This window comes from Haemorhous mexicanus, chromosome 9 (assembly GCF_027477595.1).
Source record: "Haemorhous mexicanus isolate bHaeMex1 chromosome 9, bHaeMex1.pri, whole genome shotgun sequence".
Lineage (NCBI taxonomy): Eukaryota > Metazoa > Chordata > Aves > Passeriformes > Fringillidae > Haemorhous > Haemorhous mexicanus.
This window is the reverse complement of record NC_082349.1, coordinates 3,998,343-4,020,044: the sequence shown is the minus strand read 5'-3', so window position 1 is coordinate 4,020,044 and position 21,702 is coordinate 3,998,343. Positions and strand designations below refer to the sequence as shown.

At 38.4% G+C, this 21,702-nt stretch overlaps 2 protein-coding genes across 2 annotated transcripts; one reads left to right on the top strand and one right to left on the bottom strand.

Moving 5' to 3' along the window:
- Positions 1-2,097: 2,097 nt before the first annotated feature.
- On the bottom strand, positions 2,098-18,551 carry OMA1 (OMA1 zinc metallopeptidase). The gene is made up of 9 exons (XM_059853699.1): positions 18,411-18,551; positions 17,092-17,623; positions 16,506-16,734; positions 15,851-16,024; positions 15,658-15,765; positions 14,454-14,582; positions 11,048-11,122; positions 9,616-9,765; positions 2,098-3,505 (listed from the first exon to the last, which is right to left on the bottom strand). Exons 2-9 carry the CDS (start codon positions 17,601-17,603, stop codon positions 3,287-3,289), a joined length of 1,596 nt encoding a protein of 531 aa, XP_059709682.1. The 5' UTR covers positions 17,604-17,623; positions 18,411-18,551; the 3' UTR covers positions 2,098-3,286.
- Positions 17,790-19,057, top strand: LOC132330894 (uncharacterized). Its single transcript, XM_059853701.1, has 2 exons — positions 17,790-17,859; positions 18,013-19,057. The coding sequence occupies exon 2, from the start codon at positions 18,109-18,111 to the stop codon at positions 18,748-18,750; it is 642 nt and encodes a 213-aa protein (XP_059709684.1). The 5' UTR covers positions 17,790-17,859; positions 18,013-18,108; the 3' UTR covers positions 18,751-19,057.
- The last annotated feature ends 2,645 nt before the right edge of the window (positions 19,058-21,702 follow it).

The window sequence follows — 21,702 nt, the reverse complement described above, 5'->3', positions numbered from 1 at the left end:
ATATGGAAAAAGCATCAAGCTTACAGGATTGTTCTCTTTTAGAGACTACAAACAGAACTGAAGAACAAAGAGGTTTCTAACAGCTGTTTGCTTTGCTTTCCTGACACTTCTGTATTTCAATTTTAAAGAAAAAAAAAAAAAAAAGAAAAAAACAAACGTAACCAAAACAAAAGGGTAAACTTGATAAACCAAAAGGTAAAAGGAGCCATTTTTATTGTAGGACTGCCTTGAATGCACCGCCCGGCTCACAAAATCTCCCAACATTTCCACTACAGTAAATGCATTAAGAGCAAAATTTGTACCATGTATTTACTCTTCCAGCAGGAGGCTGTGAAGTGCAGCACAAAGTACAGGAGGTGGAAATCCAGATGAATTTTTACTGGCCTACCTCAGCTTTTTTTCACTTTAGCCACTATTCTCCCTCTTACATGCTGTGTTTTCCGAGCACTGAATTCCTTCAACAGCACTTCTAGATCTGCTTTTCCCGTGCCATAGTGAGTTGCAATTGCAATGGAAAGTTTTTAGAGATAATCAGAAGCTTGTAACCAATGTATTTTCTTAAGGGATATCATTTGAAATTATATTTTTATGATTAATAATATAATATTATAGTTTATATATTAAGATACTAAGTATATTATTATATATGCCCACACAAAATTATTATACATTCTTTGACTTTAAAAGTGAAATGTTTACTATGGAAGGCAACAGGTTTTTTCTGTTCAAGAAAGAAAGAAGAAAATGCTTTAGCAATATAGGTAGATCCATGATACAGTATTCAGTAAGAATTTAAGAAAAAAGTGCCCTCCAAGAGGCAGATGAACGTAAGGCATTTTCTGTGTTGGACACAAGCAAAATAGAAAGGAGAAACCCTTTCCAAAGCATTTGAGAAAAGTATTAGGGATGAATTAAAATGTAAATTAAAACCTGAAACTTTCAGCATCCCACTTTGTATGTAAAACTATACATTTGAAACCATTTAAACAGTATTTAAATATATAGTGTTCTAGTGTAGAGGCCTAACTCCTGTGTGTGTTGTGTGTGCACTTTATATTTGGATGTATGTTTGTAAAAAGACGGTTGTGTTTTATTAGATGAGTATAGTTGGAAAAAATACATAATCCCCTTGTCAGTCTAATATAAGGAATTACCCCTCCCTTGAAACCTTTTCTCTCACATCACCATGATCATGGTTACAAGACTATTTACTTACAAATCTTAAAAAAGCTCCCTTGGTGAACTTGAAAATTGCATCTCCTGCCTTCAACTGCAGTACTTCAGTCACTTAAAACAGACAGCAGAAATATGAAATTTGTGTGTTTCATACTTCATCCTGAATGCTATAAAAACTCTTGTTTGCTCTCCTTAGTCCTACCAGACACAAGCATCCAGTTGCATGTCAAGCAGCAGCCCTGGATAACAAAACAAGCCCTGACACTGGAGCAAGAGAGAGGCAGCAGCGTTGGGGTTTTGGTGCTGCAGGATAAACTCTGAGGTCCACAGGGAAATCTAAATGGTGTATTTTTCTGTTTACCTTCAGGTGACAATGTCCAAATGCTGCAACACATCACTGAGCGTCTGTTACAAAAACTCCTGTCACCAAGAATAAAAATGGATGGATGAATAATGGTCAGGCTGGACCTTCTGCCTCCTGCCAGCAGGATTGAGCAGAGATTTAAAAACAGCTTGTAAGCAATATGCAGCCAATCTAGACCTATATAATCAGACCTAGAATCATCAGCATTACACAGACATCAACTTACCAGAGAATAGAGACAAGGGACTTGCTGGTGTTTCTCAAAGGACTCAGATTCATTGACTGAAGTCATTGAAAGCATTACTTGTTTCACAATCTGTTTTTCCAACTAAAGTCACTGACAGCACTGAATAGGTTTTTTATTCCTTCTTAAAAGCTTGCATTCTGATTTAATTGAAGAAATACCATTAAGTCTACCCTTCTCCATAAGAAAAAAGAATGTCTCAAAATAGGATAACCTGTAAAATATTTTGGATGTTTTCTTCAAGTAAGACACTACCATTTATGAAAGAGATTTTTGTTTTGATCAAATGAATAACAAAAAGCATAACAGCAAATACATTTTAACATATGAAGGAACAGGATTTCCTTTTTTTATTTTAATTCACTGCCACCTCTTTCTACATCTTCCTGCAAGATCAACATTTCAGTATTTCCATCAACTGCAAAGCAAGGACAATTCAAACATGGGCAAACAGAGATTAACAGGCTGGATACAGTGGGTCACCAATCCTGAAAGGCAGAGCTTTACCTACATTGTCCATATTTTTCTCCAGGGCATAAAAAGTGTGGCTTCAAGGGGAAAGAAGGATGGAGGGAGGGAAGGATGCTCAGCTTTAGATGCCAGTTTCCTGACGAGAAGTCGCTTTCATGATAAAGTCATCTGCAAAAGCTGTGCAGTCAAGAAACCTTGTATTTGTCTCCTATGTAATATGCTCCACATCAGCAATCATTTCTATCCAAATGGATATATCCAGATCTAATGCTGTGGCAACAAAACTGCCCTCTGATGAGGCACCCTGATCATTTAAAAAAGACAAGAGGCATCTTTGTAAAGCATTTGGTGCTACCATGATTCCTTCAGTGCTTCTTCCAGATGGAAGCCTTAACTGAAAATTATTTCACTCATTTTTTTGCAACCCTTTCAGGTTACTTTGAAGAAAAATGTTGAATCAATCCACATTCTAAAATGCCTCAGAAAGAAGCAAAATCCCAGCAGTAAATCCACCTAATTAAGTGAGGGTGTATCTAGCCCATAGCTATTATCGCTTCTCAGCTTAATATTTTTAAACACCCTGTAGGTGGAGCAGGCAGTAAGCTCTCCTCATTATTTCTCAAATGAAGCTGAGTAGATCTAACCCAAATTATGGCAAGATAAACCAGACAACTTAAATGATGAAAATTGTACTTTTCCCTCTGCTTTAGGGACGCTTCTGGCTCATCTGTCCTCTGATCAAGGTGAGCCTGATAAAGCTGAAAATTACACTGTGTGACTGGATTGTATGAGATTATCTTTCCCCTGAGAAGTGATTTATTTTAGTAACTCTTAATGAATAAGAAACTTTCTGCTCCAACACGCTGCTCTTCTTGTGTGGGCATGGTTCCTTATTACTTTGAGTGAGAGATCACATAAAAGAAATGGAGAATCTGAGTGGCTACATCTTCTTCATGGTTCAAAGACAATTTTGTGTTATAAGATAGACCTTCAGGGACCACCAATTCCATAAAAAGTGAAAATTAATGTCATCAGTTCGTGGGTTTCACTGCAAAAGTCACTGGCATATCTTCCACTTTTTGAGTGTGAGGAAAGTCCAGTTTTGGTTTTGAGGGATCTTGCTTTGTAGAATTTGGGGGTCCTCGACCTTTAGATGATTCCAGGAGATGTTGCATGTTAAGTCTGAAAATAAGGCGAGGATCTGGTCCAGAAAGAGATGGGCAATTGCAGCTCTCTCTTATTTTAAGAGCCTGTGAACACAGGGGAAAACAAATCAAATAGGAAAAACAAGAAAGGTTTCAGTCAGTGACTTTGGCTTTCCAGTCAGGTTTGCATTTGCACATTGATTACTGTGATAATGAGCCTGAATTGTTACTGAACAACTTCTCAACAGAAACCAAGAACTCCTGTGACAAAATATAGCAATATGGTAAACCAATGGGAAAAATGAAGAATGAAATTATTTTCTCACACCATGATCTCCAAGGATGGATACTCTAAAAGGTACAACATAATTAAGCAGGAAGTTCTCCAATGCTTTCTGTGATACTTGTCCACACAATACCTCTTCATTTACATTCAGATATAAACTAAACTTTTTGTAGCCCTTTCAGGCAACTTTGACGGAAAATGTTGAATCAATCCATATCCTAAAATGCTTCAGAAAGAAAAATCCCAGCAGGAAATCCACTTAATTAAGTGGGGGTATATCCAGCCCATAGCCCACAGCCACAGCCCACATACTGCACTCAGCTTCATATTTTTATATTTATATTCAAATGCAAATGAAAATGACTGCAACAAGAAAAAAAAAAGGCTCTGAATAATTTACTTCCTCAGATATGCTCTATTATTGAAGTAACTATACATAGATGTCTGACCCAAAAAGGGAGGGAAAATGTCCAATAACATAATGGACTTTTAACTGTTTGGCACAGAGATCTATATGGTTCATCAGTATAGCTAAACTCATACACAAGTGATCTCATCTCCAAGAAGCATTTGGAGTATTCCAAGTCTCCAAGTATTATGAGAAAATAATGTCACAAGAAAAAAATGTCTATAGAATGTAACAATTTCTTTGGATAAAAAGACCAGCAGTAAGAGACCAAACTTTAAGTTAGTCCTGCTCACTGAGTAAGTGCCATTGCTTGCATTTTACAAGTAAGAAAGTAGGGGCACAAAGGAGCCAGAGAATCTCCCAGAGAACCAAAATTCATTAGCACAAGCACATTCCCCCCTGATCATCCTGTCTGCCTGGCAATCTAAGAAAGGAATGGCAGTGCATGAATCTCATATCTCAAAGGCTCTGTGGAGAAATTGATACCAACCTGTTCAAAGTTAGCTTTTTTAAAGGATGCTTAAGTTGTGTTCATTGTCACAAAGCTGAACTCACCTTAATTAGACCACACAAACTGGAAGCTCCTGTGTTTGGCACACAACAACTGATGAAGTGCTTTGTAAGCAGCAGTACACAGAACTACTGGGATCCATGGATCCTCCTAGAACTCACTTAAACTAATTAAGAAAAGTAGATCCTATGTATCATATAGCAAAATATTACATGTAGAACTCTAGAGGGTTCTACATCTCCACTGAGAAGTACTTTTTCAAGATCTGCAAAATGAAACACCAAGACCACAACAAGTCTGATGGTTACCATTAATCAATGGTCACTCTGTTATGGTCACATTTGTTCAATATTGTCCTGGCCTCAATTAACAGCATAAACCATGGGCAGATTTACATCCAGCTCTGTTTTTAATCCTTTCATATAGAAACCATGCAAATGTGCATTTTATTCCACTTCACTTCAAAATCATGAATTCCTGAAAAGCAATGGCCAGAGCTGTCCTGAGGGGTAGCCAGATGCCTCCTGGCCAGTATTTGGGACTGTCAACAGAAAACACATGCTGATTAATTTGGTCTAGATTGATTCATGAGGAGGAAGAAAAAATGCAGTTTTCATAGCAATCCTAGCATTGCATTGTAGACAGAGCAGAAATTTTTAATCTGCTTTGTATCCACTAGCTTTGTCTCAAATATGAAATCAAATATTCCAGTACAGCTCTGCATAAGTATCTGTCCATCATTTTGAAACACTTTGATATTCTTCCATGGGAGACACTGGAAACATTACACTCCAGCAGATTTTAAAATAGAAGAGGAGAGCTTCTTAACTCATTTTTATCTATGAGGTTCCAAAACACATTTCTCCTCTAACTTTACTACAGTGAATTGATAGAGTTTGCTGTAAATGGCTAGAAACAAAGAGAATTTAAAATTAACAAATGGTTTTGGAAAAAGACACATTCCAAAAATGTAGCAAGAGTTTCTCCAGTTGTTTCTCGCTGAAATGTAAAATTCAAATTACTGGATACACAAGTCTGGATTAGGCATGCAAATATTGTTCCTGTCTAAGTTTTTAAAAATATGACTAAAGCTTTCCTAGCTTCTTTTTCTACAGCATGATTGTCCATGTAGTCACCAAATGTAACTTTACTGCTGAACACTCTTCTGCTTCAGTGACCAATCCACTTCTAAATTGACATTTGTGACAAGAGTTTTCTCTTGTTTTCTTCTAGAACATAAGCTGCATTAATGTCAAGTAGTGTTATTCAAGGCAAACGGGAATACAAAGATTTAGGCTGTATCCTGGAAAAGGCAACATAATCCTCTTTTAAACTAATTTAGCAATTTTGTAACACTCAGTTTTCCTGGCTAAACAGTGCCTGACCTATTTCTATGGTTTCACTCACCTGAAGTCCCAACAGCAAAGATAAAAACCAGTACTTCAGGTGAACATTTTTACCCTGTGGATGTCTGAGTTCTTGCTAGACATAAAGCCATGCAAGGGGACAGAAGGCAACTATGCAACATCATAACCTCACATGTCTCTGAAAAACTCCAGATATGGAAAGAAAAGCCAAGTTAACTTGTCACCTCCCTGCTCAGGACAGCTTTCCAGTGAGGGCAGCCACCTGCCTGCTTATTGGTTCAGGAGATCCCAAATAAAAGATCCAAACTCTTGCTTGTAAGTTACAAAGGTGAAGCTGTTTTTCCTATTAATACAATCACAGTCACCTCCTGCAATGTTTGGGAGCAGGGAAGGCAGAAGAATTAGGCAGGTCTCCCACATCCTATTACCTTCATGTAAATGTAAAGCAGAGACCAGTAGAAAAATAAGTAATTTTTAGCTCCCAATATTAATCCTTCACACTGTCACAGACACCAGATACCTGCTGGTCTCAAGCCCTTACAGTCTTAATGAAGTAGCAGTAAAAAGATGATTAAAGGAATTGATAGACTTTACTGGATAGAGAAGAAAAGCAGCTTATATATAATGCTAATACTTCCAACCTTCCACTAATGCTGGCATAGGAAAGAGAAATTGCAACAAAATATTTAATAACTTTTTAGGGAGGATAGAAATGCAGGTCAGTGGTTTTTATTCTTGTTTCTGTGTTGATAGGGCTTAATTAACACATTCTAGTACTAGAATTAACTAGTAATGTTAATTTATGAAGTAATGTTCACATCATAAGCAAAGGGCAAAAATATCAACCTGCTTTTGAAAAAGAAGGGAAATAAATGTATGTCCCATATCAAAAGGCAGCAGAGGAAAAAGTATTAACTACACAAAAATTAATAAAAATAATAAGCAGCTGATGTGGATTTGAAAAAAAAACAGGTGCTGCCAAAGCAAATGAATTAACTTTTTCTGACAAGTTAACTGGCCTAGCAAACAAGACAAGCAGTGCAATTGATATATCCCAACTTATTATTAGTCTCTAAATGACCTCACCACGGCATTTGAACAAGGAAGTGGAAACAGGACTTACAGTGAATCAAAAATGGAATCTGAGCCAACAACATGATGCTAAAAAAGCAAATGTCACATCAAGATGAATTTTTGTATCACAGGCAAGGCTCAGTGGATAACCTTCTGCTTTATTCCGTTTAGCTGAGGCTTCCACTGATGTACAGTGCTGCATTTGAACAGCACACTTGGAAACAGACACTGCCCCAAGTCAGAGAACATGAAAATAAAACATTGAGATCAACTAGAAGATTCTGTAGCTTCTCTCTGGCACTACACTCCCCCAGTCTCTCTGTCTCCAGAACAATGATCATCCTCTCACCCTTATACAAAATTATTTTATGATTTCTTTTTCTGAAAATAAAACACATCTCTCCAGCCTCCATACAGGAATTCCAAGAGATTTCAGTTTCCTATTTAAGAGTATACTCTGTTTTCCTGGTTTACTATCCTAACACCTCCCTGTCTGAGAGGAAAATACTTTCAAAACACAGCAAATCTTTTTTATTTATTTCATTTCATTTCCAGGACAGCACCACTTTTTTACTGCTTATAGCTCCCTTGTTTACTGATTCCTCAGGGTGGCTGTAGCTCCCAACTTGCTCAAAAAACCAGATGTAATATCTTTAACACTCATTTGATTTGCTCTCAGTCTTTTAATGACTTGAAAGGGATCCCTGCGATAGTTCCCCTTTAATTTACACTTCCTGAGACTATTCAATCACCTCATTCAGATGTGACATTTCATTACCTGAAGAAAAATTCTCACTTTATATGATTGCATCTTATTGTGAACCTGCTTAAAAGTCTGTAGAGAAAGATCAGAGAAGTCCAAAATCTTGTCCCTATTTGTCCCAGCTATAGTAGCTGGTCTAATAAGAGATGTACTGTCCTGAAAACCATTTCAGCTCCAAAAAGAGCAGCACATGAAACCCAGTAATACTCATGATGGGTCTGGCAATGAGTCTTCAGAAGTACCAGTCTCTTCATAGAGAGACACTAGAGATAAAAAGGCCTTTTTTGATAATCTGGCTTCTCTCCTGGGCTCTAAATATCTAATGGCAATTCATATATGGTAAACATTCTGTTCTAGAAAGCTCAAAGTACATAACAATGAAACAAAAAGGGGCTGATATTGAGCAACAATAAAAGCCTGGGATTCCCTTTCCATGCCTGAAATCCAGCCTGAAGGCAGCAGCTCCCACAAGAAGGGGAGTGAATGCTGCAGACAGGAAGCCTCCTCTACACATTTTCTTTCATCTTTATTCCAGTTTCATAGTGCCAACCTCACTTCTCTTGTGAACTTGCTAAAAAGAGGAAGCCTTTGGCCCCTGTTTTCTCATCCTACTCCAAAGAATGTTTAGGTAAAAGGCAAACACAAACATCTCCCCTCAATTATCTTTTGGAAGACCTTCCCAGCCTTCACTGCTCTTGGAAGTGAGAGTAGCTGTAAAAAGATGGGGGCTGCTCCACCTGCTAAACTAGGAGAGATGAGACAGAAATAACAGTTCTACACAGTTGCTCAGTTATTTAACTTATTTGCTCAGGCCTGGGGTAGAACATAAGAAGTAATTTATCTCATTACCTTTTTATAAGCCAGTCAACAACTACATGAAAATAAACGATCCTGAACCCTTTATGATCAATCTAGCTAAAACTGAGGCTCCATAACAAAAATCATTTTCTATTCAGCTGCTCAAATGTGTTAGAAAATCCATCAAAAACATTCTCCCAGTCTGCTTTTGCAAAGTACAAACTTTGTGTATATTAATTTGAAACATCCAGTCTAGCCACTCTCCAGCCTCCTATCCCTAATGCTGACTTTGATTTATGCCATCATTTAGAATATTTACTGTATTCATTCTCATCAAAGGATTCATGAAACTCTTTTTTTTCTCCTTTGAAGTCAGCAAACACCTCAACATTTTAGTGCTCCTTCTGCCAATAAATCTTCAAGTGTCTTTACAGTTTGGAACTGAGAAAGACTTAAAGTGACAGAGAGTTAAAAAAAAAAAAGAGAGAAGAATAGTTGGTTATAAAAAAGAGTATATCCAAACACAGTTTAGCTTGCTGGAAAACAGTGTTGCAGTGGAGTGCTTTAACACTCTATTTTATTTTTTTATTTGCTAGAAAAGCAAAAAAGTCAAGACAATTTAGGGATCTAACTCAAAAACTGTTTTTCCAAAAAAGGCAAAAAAATAGAAAGAGTGGGTGAGATCTGTGGCACTGTTACATCTATATCAAAAGGCCATTCAAAAGAAAAAATTTTACACTTTGATCAGAAATCAGAAAAAAACCCCAAACCACTTGGAATATAATTACATTTTATCTGTGCTATCTTACTTTTTCCTCATTTAATAAAACCTTTGAGGATGAAAGCTTAGCAATGGAGAATTTCTGTAAGGATAAAGAGAAAGGTAAGCATGGTGCTATCAGAGTAAATTGTGAATCAATACCAAAGCAGCTAATTAATCAATTAATACCAAACTACTTCTGGCAAGTTTCCTAAGAGGAAAAGACACTTCCCTGAGCCCTGCTCACCTCTGGGATGAGGCGGTCCAAGTGCTCAGCTCTGTTCTCATGGGAAGGGTGTGTGGAGAGCCACTCTGGCAGCTTGGGCTGCCCCTGGATGGCTTCTGCCAATTCCATCTGCTGCCAGAAGACACTGCTGGCTCTGACATCCACACAAGCCTGAGAACAGAAGGGAAAGGGAAACACCACTGAAGTAGAGAGTCAAAAATACAAGGTGATAATAGTTCATACCTAAATATACCTAAAAAGTAACTGGAAATGCTTTCTGTAATTGATTAAATGGCCTTTCATGGGTGATCTGTGGAAACCACGACACAATAAAACAGGAATTCTGTAGAATTCCTGACTCTCTTCAAGAAGTATATATTTAACCATAGAAATTCATAGATCAGTAACTTTTAGAATTGCTTTTGTGTATTACCACAGACTTCTCTATTTTTACATTTAAGTAGAGAAGAAATATAAACAAGATTTCTTACACTGACCTTTATTTGCTAAGTAAAAAAGAGGGACAAGTAGTTAGAAGATAAGAAAATTATTTCTTCCCATTCCCTCTCCCAGGAACAGATGCAGTGCTTTATCCTTTGAATTTATTTATTTAAATTACTATTATAAAAAGGTTATCTGCACAACCAGAGAAATGCTCATATGTCACTTCACTAATTTCTTTCTGGTATAGCCCTACTTTTTCAGTATTAGAAAGCAATTAGCACAGACACAGCAATTTCATTTTTCTAATTGATTGTATTATTTCCTTAGACAACTTCAAATTACAAATGCAGTTTTAATCCCAGAATCAAAGTTAATTTTTAGAACCCTTCCTTAAACTAACATTAATAAATATTAAAAGAAAATTTTGCTAATGAAATATTAACACTAGATGGTGCTGCTCTCACTAGTATCTCACACATAAGTCTATTGCACTTTGCCAGAAATCAGAATTGGTTCAGTTCCTTTAATATAGAATTAAATTCCGCAGGGGAAAAAAAGTTTATTGAAAAAATAAACTATGACAAAATGCTGAGTAGCTTCTGACCAAATTTTTGTCTTACCTTAGCAAAGCTGTTTTGTTGTTATGGCTGTATTTTAATCAAATCTTTAAATGTAATTAAATCCTACTTATGGAAGATTCCTCTTCACAAATACACGGGGTTTTCTTTTAATAGCAACAAACTACATGGAAAGGAGACTGTGCAGGGAATGCACAACTTTACACACTTCAATGTTATTACATCCAATTAGCCAGAATGACTTTGTCTTTCCCTAAAAACTCTTTTATTTCCCACCACTTCATAAAACTACATATCTTCAAAAACTTACAGTTTACCTCCATATGAAGAATGAAACTCCCTCTGACTGTAACAGAAACTGAAAAATGTCTGGTACTTATTTTTTTGCTAATTTTATTTTTATTGCTATAAAACCAATCAGTTGTAGTTACCTTTGCAGCAAACTGAAGTCCCACTTTATCAGCTTCAGCCTCCAGGGTTCTGCTGTAAGGTCTATCAAACATGAACTGCAAAGAAACACATCAAAGCTCTGTTCCTGGGTCTGGAATGTGTACAAAGATAGAGTCTTGTAGCTGTCTTTTAACTTCTCATAAGAAGTGGGGTTTATCTATCTATTGCTCACATTGCATGTGATCAGTATAAATTTTCTTAATGTAATCTCTAATTCCATTATGTGTAACTCATTGATCCTGTATTCAGTTGAAATTAATTCAAATTGGTTATATTTTCATGGGCACTATCAGCAGCCAATCTCATTTTGCAGCAAATGAAAGAAATACCAACTTTTCACCAGAACTTTGTCACTTCACTCTTTTATTGACATCAAGATTTTTCTTGCAGCAACTGCATGTAAAAAATTCCAGTGGTTGCTTAAACTTTAAGCATGGTATCATCTGTTTCTTATGGTAAACTGCCCAAATAAGGGATGTAGCCATCAATATTTGCATGAAGAAATCACTCCTTTGCCATGACTATCCCTAACACAAGCTGCAAATTGCCCTTGAGAAATCCAACTAGAAGACATAAAGCTGACCAAACTCCTGTCCCATCTTTCTAGAGCATTAACACACCCTAAGAGGCAGTGGTGGTTTTCTCAAATGTAATTCATGTAGATTTGGGCAGCCTTAGCCTAGTCTGTCATGTTATAGTAAATGCAAATCAGGACTTGTTTAAACAGCCTGCTCCTGCAGAGATAAGGAACCTGTCACAACATCCTGGTTTAGTCATCCATTAGGAAATGTGAACTGAACAACAGCAAATGTGCAAAGTTAGAGAAGAGAGAAAGGTCTATCAGCTCAAAAAGGTTCTATCAGCTCTTTATCTGGCTATAGAAATTTGTCCTCCTTAGAAGTTTCAGGGGAAAAACCACCAAAACAAACTATAAACCACAAACCAGTTTGAAATGAAGAGCACCAAAGAAGGGGTCCAGTCCCTTGAGTACATAAAGGTAACTGTAACTTTTTGCTGCTTTCCAAAGTAGTACTGATAGTTTTTCTTTCCTAAGTCAAAAATAGAAGCCAACCAAAGCTGGCTTTAAAAGCCAAACATGCTGGTTTAGAAGCAAGCAGAGCTGAGGTCACTTTCTGAATTCTTAGTTTCCATGCAGACCTTAAACATTGCAATTATAAATGTATTTTTTAAATCCTCTGATGATAAAGTAATTCCTTGAAGTGGAATACATGTTTTTATTGCCTTGAAAAATGCTCCAGGTCTGTTGGTGTACATATATTCTCTAAACAGCAAAGAAACCCCTGGCTAGTCTGTCATATATTCCTGAAGCACCATTTCCTAGTTAGCCAGATAAACCGTTTGATAAATTATTAAACACTTTTTAGACAGAGAAATGAAATTTGTAACCTATAAAAGAGCCCTAAGGTATCTAATATACAGTGGCATTCATCAGCTACTGAAAAATGGAATTGTTTAAAAAATCTTTTGTGAATGTGCTAGAGTGAAAAATTAGAACTTCAAACTCTGATCTAAAATCCCTGTCAGAAATTTGACACAAAAAAAGATGAATTTGATTTTTCAATTTAATTATCAGAGCTGCCTGTGTATATAGAAGAAAAGGGAGTTCCAGGGACGTTGACTGCCCAAAATCACCAGTTTCTACATGAAATACAAATCTTATGGAGTGAAGTGGACAAGAAAGGAATATGAAGTACTGCATCTTTACATACCGGTGTGTGGGGCATGAGTAAAACTCAGAGTCATGCTTGGTGTTATTCCAAGAATAATTCCTAGGTTTTAGTTCCCGTATAAAATAACTGCTGCTCTATAACAAAGCCAATATGCTTCAGTCCAGAAATACATGCTTAAGGAACAACCCCAAATAAATGTAATAAGAAGAGTTAACAATTTATTAAGGAAAGAAAATCCATTATCTTTGGAGGAAAGGCAGAACTGGAACTCTCATGCCCAAAGGCCTACAAAGAATCACTGGGAAACACTTATAGTCAATAATAAAAAATACACAATAGTCACCAGGTCAAAAAGTCAAGCCTCTAAGGACATAAGAGAAAAACAAATATTGAAACAGAACCAAATACCACAGCATGGCTTAAATAACCCTTTCACAGAATGGGATGGTAAAGCTTTAAAAAGCAAAATAGAGTTATGGAAGAAGAGGAAGAGAAACATCCTGAAAAAATGTGCAAAATGATTCACTTTCATGTAAGCATGACAGGCAAATACTGAATGAGGGAAGCAGACACTGCACTCCTGGGTGACTAAAAAACCTGTTTCCTATTCAGTTTCTTTTGTCTATGGGATGAAAGCTTTGCAAGTATTTATCACTTCAACATTACTGAAGTTTGATCAGCCTTACAAACCAGGACAGCATCCCAGAGATGATGTTTCCTTTGCACAGGACTCAGAGCTTAAACCCCGATTCCCCTTCCAACCTAAAGCACAACTCCAACCCATGATGCCAAAATACCCATTCTCTGTGGAGAGGAGAAGAGATGCTGACAGGGAGTTGAATCTTGCTGTCTAAATTATGAGCAGTCTCAGGATTCATTCACACTTTGTTTTTGCCAAATTCAGCTCTTCAAAATGCTGGCTAGCATTCATCAATGTATTGGTTTCTTAGCTACATGTGCAAATATCCAAGCTCTTAAGAGATAATTTATGTTCAGAATCCACACATCTACCCATTAACATAAGAACTACCAAAACAGATTGGTTATGTTTAATTTCATGTTTTTGAGGAATAGGGGAAAATCTCAGGAAAAGCACCAAGTCAAAGAAACCAAAGAGATCTTTCACTTTAATTCAGATTCCAGTTTTATGATCTAAGCAAATTTCCATTAAAAAAACCCACACTTTTTAAAAAATAAATGTATCAGTAACTGCCCAGAGAGTAAATTACACTGCTGAAGAAAATTGGCACCAGAAAGCCTCTGAATTTTATTTTGCTGAAATATCTGCTGGCTGAAAAGATTATTTTAGTAACTTGTACTATAGCATGGTTTATATAAAGGGTGTTTAGATTCTCAATTTTTAATCTTGGAAATCATTCTTATCACTAACAATATATTTAAAGAATTCCATGTTATTTTATTTGGTTAAGGAAGAATTTAACAACTACATAAAATAAAAACATGGCATTTTACCATATACAACTTTAAAGGGCAAGTTACCTTTCTAAAAGACAATTATCTGTCTTAACTGGCAAACAGGTTCCTTCAGACTGTGCAACTAAATCCAGTCATTTAGGGAAACCTAAACTTCTTCAACGTTACAAATGAAAATCAGCATCAACTAAAGCAGAATCAGATTTATAAAACAAGGAAATTCAAGGAAATCAGGAAAGACAATAGAAAATGTCAGCCTTACCTCCTGCAACTTGCTCTGAATCCACTGGCCAACAACTGCCAAACTATCACGAGGACAGATGGCCCAAATCATAGTGAGAAAGATGAGTGAGAGAAAATCCAAGAAGTGAACCAGGCTGGCTTTCTCTGCCTGCAAACAGAAATTGTCCCATTTTCATTCCTTACTGTCTGACATTTCTTTAGAACCTTAACAGAATTTGGAAACACTTTAAAAGTCACTGATTTTTTTTTTTCCTATGAAGTTGCAGGAAGAGGGCAAGCACAACATTCCCTGCTTGTACCAAAACAAACAAACAAAAAATCTAGTTGGATACAAAGTACTGAATGCGAATGAAAAATCTATAAAAATACTGCAAAGACTGTTCTTTACATTAATTTGAGAAGAACTAAGACATCAGTGAGACAGGATCACTAATGGGATAAGGGAACAGTACACATAATGTGTTTGTCTTTTATTTTCTGCTGCTTTCCTTTAAATTCAGAATCCAGAAGATTATTCTGTTTTCCAGAGATCTATTTGACATTGCAACAAATTGATCAGAGCATTTACAAACAGGATCGTGCAATACTTCTCTCTGTGCCAGCTGGGTGACACCAGATTCCATACAAAGAAGATAAGTTATTCTTTATTATCAGAAATAATTTTCAGAAGTTTAAAGGGTTGGTTGGCTGAACCGAGCCCAAGAAACCATGATGTGAACTGTTGCTCACCCAAAATCATACAAGAACCAAGCTCTGGATATTCTAGAATTTGACATTATAAAACTGTGTGCTCCAACAATAACAGTATCAAGTATTTTAAGATACTTTTAAAAGGTGTATACACTTCTGCAGGTGTTAACAATTACAGGAGTAACAGAGTTGCTGAGCACCTCCAGTTCTTCATGTCTGTGCTGCAGGAGAGGGATCTGCAGACCAAGCTCTAAATGACTCTTGAAAGTGAGTCATAATCTACCTGTACAGCTATGAACAAAGCCCTGGCAGCCTTTGTGTTAACAGGGACCACCACAGGTCTTCTGATGGTTATTAAGTGCTACACAAATTATAAGGATCTACTGTAGCAGGCTACTCATTTCAAACTCAATTTTGCATTAATTAGAGAGAGTCACACTGAAAACTTGGTTGGTAATGACAGGGAATATCATAACTAGAGTAATTAGAATTAATAATTTAAGAATATTAGACATCTTTCTTTAAAGACTTACTGCATGTTCCAGCACAGCATGAGCTATTTCATGTCCTAAAATAAATGACAGCTGATGAATATCAGAAACTGCATCCAGTAACCCAGTAAAAACAAACACTTGACCATTCTGTAAACAAAGAGAATAAAAATTGAGTGGGAGACATATCAAGTGCTGTTTCAATATTATTATTTTTGTGTGGTGCACAACTTACTGGAAGCACAAAAGCATTTACACCCGGTTCATCCACCACGTGGATAACCCACTTGAGAGCTGAGACTTGGGGGATGTCCTTGTTGCTTTCAGACAAATGCCCAACAACTCTCTCCACAACCTGGTAGCGTGCATCTGTCTCAGGTAACATCTGACTTTTGAACTGCTCCATCCACTGAAAAAAAAATTCATTGGTCCTAATTTTTAAGGTGAACAAATGTATACAAAACATGTAATTTGAAAATATCCTGAACTTGTTCTGTTCTTATCTCGTGTCTCTGACAGATGGGAATATGGATACATTTGGATATGACTTATCAAGTTTCACGTTACAACAGGAAATCACAGAACTCAAAATTATAGGACAAGAACTTACAAAAATTACAATGGACAAGAAATAGTCAAGAATGTTTGCTACAAGCATGTTATATGCTTTGTAACCATTATGTTATTCTCCTGGAAAGGGAATTCTAAAAAAGTATGGGGACAAGACGAGGAGGTAACAGATGAAGGGACTCTGCAGGGCTCTGATCATGAAGTTCAAAACTCATCAAGGACACTCCAAGGTTTCTTTGCCCATTTCATTAACAGGATTATCTCATCATGAAAAAAGCAACAATTTTTGAGTACTTTCAATTTCTTGTCTAAAATCTTACCATATCATATTCCATCTGTGACAGCTCCCTAAAATGCTCTCTGCCAAACACCAGCAGTCGAGCACGCCCAGTGATGGGTGTCTCCTCCAAGTGGGTAAAATAAAACATGATAAATACAACTCCCAAGCTGCTGACACCCAGCAGGATCTTCCATTTGTTTTTTCTTGCACTTTCTTTGAAGAGTTCCCGTTTATTAGGAGGAAGTGCCTTCCACCAATTTCTTATGCTCCTGTAAGATACAAACAGTGTTAACTTAGGATAGATTTTAAAAGGAATTTGTTACTGTATTCTCCATTACAGCCTCATCTCATGTAAGAGCTTATGGGGGGGGTTATACTTTAATTGGCTTCCACTCCACTGCATTTCTTCCCTCCCACAGGAGAAGGAATGCCCCTCAGTGTCTTGGTTCATCTCCCTCTACCATATGTAAATGAGAAGAGCAAAAAATACACCTAACACCTTGAAAATGGAAAAAAAGCACCTCTTGTTGAGCAAACTGTCAGTGAAACAACACTGCCATCCCTCCCCACACTCACACTCTGCATGATGGGTCTTGCACTGAAAGGAAAGTAACATGGTATTTTACCTGCCAAGAATGATGGCAAATAATTTCTGAGCTGGCTTCACGATAATCCAGAAAAGAGGAACTGGTGCAGCCTGAAGTGATGGTGATGTGTGAAAAGACTTGTTGATCTGAATGTTCCAAGCAGCCAAGCGACCTGTGGGTTGTCCTACAGAACTGATCAGGAGGGGTGGGATCTTCTCCCCCAGCGGCTGAGAAGACTGGGAGAAAAACCCTCCTGAACTATGGTTTGCATTCCTGTACACTTCCTGTCCACTTGTATGTGGGACTTCCAAAAGACATCTCAGTCCTTTACCAATCAAGTTTCTATAGGAGTCAGGGTTTCCAGTCAAAAAAGAGTTTCTAGTATTTCCACTCAAATCCAACCTTTGGCATCTACTTCTGTCACCCTGACTTCTGCACCATCCTGTGTAAGACCTTGAGAGATTATTGCACTTTCCCTGCTTGCACAAAGAAGCCAAATGAGACAAAATACAGTTTCTGCCTGACAGCTTTAGACCATAGATGATATTCATAACTTCTTTGGTTGGTTACCCTGAAAAAAAGAAAAAAAAAAAAAAAGCAGAATGGTATTAAGAAGCCCACCCAAACAAGAAACTCTGCATCGTTATTTCATTTTCCCCTGAACAGATACTATGCATTAGTTTGTCAACATCTGCATTGCACAAAAAAAGGTCACAGTCACAACTGCATCCGGTTACAGTTGTAAAACATCCATCTGCTTCCAACTGTGAAAGACATCTGTATCTTGCATCACTGAGAAAAAACAAGGTCTGATTTTTTTTTTCCTTTCACTTTTATTACCACCAAATCAGAGCGACTGCAGGTGTCCCTTGTGGGTCATCACCTTTCCGCGCGGGACTCCTGCCCCCCAGTGCCATTCCTATACATGAGGAAAACCAGGCTCTTGATTTTGTGTCACAGGATCAGTGAGCATATTGTTCGTACTTTACTCCTGGCCCAGAAACAAAACACCACGATACCAAGTCTCGCCCAGCCGGGAGCCTCTAGCTCACGGACATGGAAATGCCTTGGCACGGAACTGAGCAGGCCCTCCGGCCTGAGGGGCCCCGCCGCCGTCACTTTCACCCTCTGGCTCCGATCCCGGCCTCTGCTTCTCCCCCAGCCCAGCCACCCTCGGGTGTAACCACGACTATCGTGACATGGGCTGATGCGAGGAGCCGGGAGTGGGGAATGAGGGAGACGAGTCACTCTGAGGCTCCCGCCCGGGTAATGGCGGGCGGAGAGGCGGGGGACAGCTGCGCCGCCTCACAGCTGCGCGTCCCAGGGACCGACCTCCTCCACCGGGCTCCCCTACTCACCACCGCGGGAGGCGGCGGCGGAGGGGCCGGACCGCGGAGCCGGTGTCGATACAGAGCCGGGGTGGAGAGCGGGAGGGGCGCCGCGCCGCTGCAGCGGCCACCGGGGCCCCGCGTCCCTTCCCTCAGGCGGGGCCGCCGCCGTTCCCGCCGCCGGCGCCGCCGCTCCCCTCAGGCGGCGCCCGCCATTTTGTGGCAGCGCGGGGAGCAGGGGCGCCCCTCTTCAGGCGCAGAGCCCGTTCTCCTGCGTGCCGTAACTTTGGCTTTGCCCGCGGTGTTTCCGTGTCACCTGGCTGCAAAATGTGGAATACGTCAAATCATTTTAAATCAGGGTGTTTTTTGATGTAAGATCTTTGTATGCTTTCAAGCCTAAATCGGCTTTCCCCAGTCAAAGACGTCCAGGAACTGAGAAGGTTTAAGCATGTAGCAAATCAAGATGTTGATGTATATCTGTGTATACATTGCTAACTCGTCAGAGTAACGTGTATGTAAATTAGTAATAAATCATAATAGAAGGGCTGTGCTTGGAAAGTTACTAACTCTGAATTCCTGCCTATAAATATGGCTAGAAAAGTCTGGTGGTCCTGCTTGATTTGTGGACTCCAAGAACTGGAGTGCAGCTCTGAAATAAAAATATCTCAGGTGTGTAATTATTGCCTTGTTGCACACCAGGTAAAAATCCCATTTTGTGGGCAAAAACCTCCTGGCTGAGAGCAGCCCTGAGTCGGGACCTTCTCACTTTGGAGCCAGGTGGAGGCCAGTCTTTCTCCTAGGTAACAAGTGTCAGGGCAAGACAAAATGTCCTCAAGTTGTGCCAGAGGAAGTTCAGATTGGACATGAAGATCAATTTCTTCACAGAAAAGGTGACTAAACATTGGAATGGGCTGCCCAAGGAGGGGTTCCAGAATGTGACAGGGCTCTGGGCTGGTTGACACGGTGGGGGATCTGTCACAGGTTGAACTCAATGATCTTAGAGATCTTTTCCAACCTGACGGACTCTGCAATTCTGTTTTTGAGGACCTGAAATGGGAAGTGGCTCCTGCTGCCAAAGGGCTGGTGACACAGCTGGGCAAGGAGCAGTCAGATCTGCTGCCATGGCAGGAGCAGAGGTGATGTTTTTCCCTAGAAAATAGCAAGCTGCTAACTTAATGCATGGCTCTTGTCCTACTCCTCTGGCTGACAAATACACCTTGAGTGATGTGATGCGAAAAACAAGTTATTGCTAGGGGAGGGTGAGGCTGGGATGTGTGGTAATGACAGGGCAGCCCAGGCTGCACATAAGCCCTGATGCCTTGAATGTAAACAGAGGCCCTGTTGTTGTGGAAGGTAAAGAAATACAAATCTTTGCCTTCCAGAGCCACATCCTCTGTGTATGAGCACAGCTGAGTTCAGTGTTTGTTGAGGTATTCCTTATTGCACCTTTTTTATATTTCCAGAGCCCTCCTGTGACAGTTCTTAAGCATTGATGGTCATTGCCAAGGGAAATGCATAGTGACCTGTTGTTGCAGTCCAGGCCAAGAAGGAACTTTATTTAGTGATAATCTTATGATTTCCTCTGACACAATTCCTTTAAGACCTGCCCAGGCTCCATTACCATAAGAAGCACGAAGAGTAAAATCTGTCAGTCAGTAACACAGCATTAATTTTTGTGACTGTCTGTTCCAGTCACAGAACCGGCTGAGCGGTAGCATCAGAAAAGTCCTTGGTCTAACCCAAGGCTTGTGTGTGTCCCAGCTGTCAGGAAATGAAGAACTGAGATGAAAGCTCTCATTAGTGGCCTTACTAGACTTGATATTTTCTTACTTTTATTGTTTTCTCTTTCTAGAATTCTCCATTCCTAAGCCATTCAGGCTTTCTACCATTTTTTCTATTTTTCCACCTCAATATCTCCACTTTTTATTGAGTCTGTTGAAAACACACTGGTTTGGAGGTTTTTCTTTGCATGTTTCTTTTTGCAATTATTTTTTTTCTCCAATGCATTTGGAGAAAAAAATAATTTAACTCTGCATAGAGGATATAGGACCTATTCCTATATCCCTGGCTAAGCTCTTCTTAAAATCAGTGTATGTTTTGAGTGTGGAAGGATGGGGCTAAAAGTTGTGTTCTACGTTCTGCACTTCTAAAGTTTCCCCAAGCATCATTGCTTGCAATTAAAACTCCAAAGCAGACAAGCAGCAAATACAGCTCAGGTAATTATAGGATCTATCAAATACCAGCACTAAATATATCTCGAGATGAAAATCTGGTAAACAGTTGAGCAATTGGAAAGTTGTAGAGTGTTTTTTTTTTTCCTCTAAATAGATGTGTAGTGGAAAAAACATTCTAACTTGTAATTTTTTTTATTGCTTCTCTTGAATTTTAATGAAGAAGACATGTGCATACAACTTTTTTTTTTCCTTGAGGAAATAAAATAGAATATTCTCTGGTAAAGAGAGGTAGATTAAGACAGTTTTGTAGCTGAATTTTTGCTTACAAGCCTCATCTTTTCTACAAAAAAAAAAAAAAAAGACTATAATTCTCATTTCAGAAGAAGACCAGAAAGCAAATCTAAAATTTTTAGGACTGCAGAAGACCTATTTAGAGGTCATAAGTGATATCCTAAGTCCAATTAAACAATTAACACCTTAACAGGGACAATTTTCCTGTATGGGTGTGTTCATTAGTATTTGTGTATCTTTTTATATAAGTAGTTGTTCTGAATTAAATGAGGTTTTGTATATGTATGAAATTACTCCCACAAACAAATGCCAGATCCATTAAAAGTAATGAAAAGTAGTTTAACACTGAATATAAAAAGTATTTTCTGTGCTTGGTGTACAAATACTTCAGTGTTTGGTACTAAAGTCTCTCTGCTACCAATTTTGATCATCACAATTAAAAAGCTGTCAGTTAAAATATACAGTCTTCAGCTTCAAATGAAAAAAACTCACTATAAAATATTAAAATATTTGAGTACTATATAAATCCAAGGAAAAACTAATTATTAATTGATAGTATTATAATTCAACTTTCAGTGTAATTTACTTCTGTTCATGAATGCTGGGCTAAAATCCTGGTTGAAAAAATGCACTCCATCACTTTCTGCAAGTCAGAAATTGGATTTAATTCCATTCAGCCTGTTTGGCCAGTTGAAATATCAGGAGTTCACAGTCGTTTAAAAGATCAGGCAATGCTTTTCATTAATGTCAAGATTTTTTCCAAATGTTGTGCACTAGAATATCCTGGCTTGATCCACTGAGTGTGTTGGTTATGTACTAACTGTCCTTTGCCCTCCCCTTCCCCACTGAGATACCAG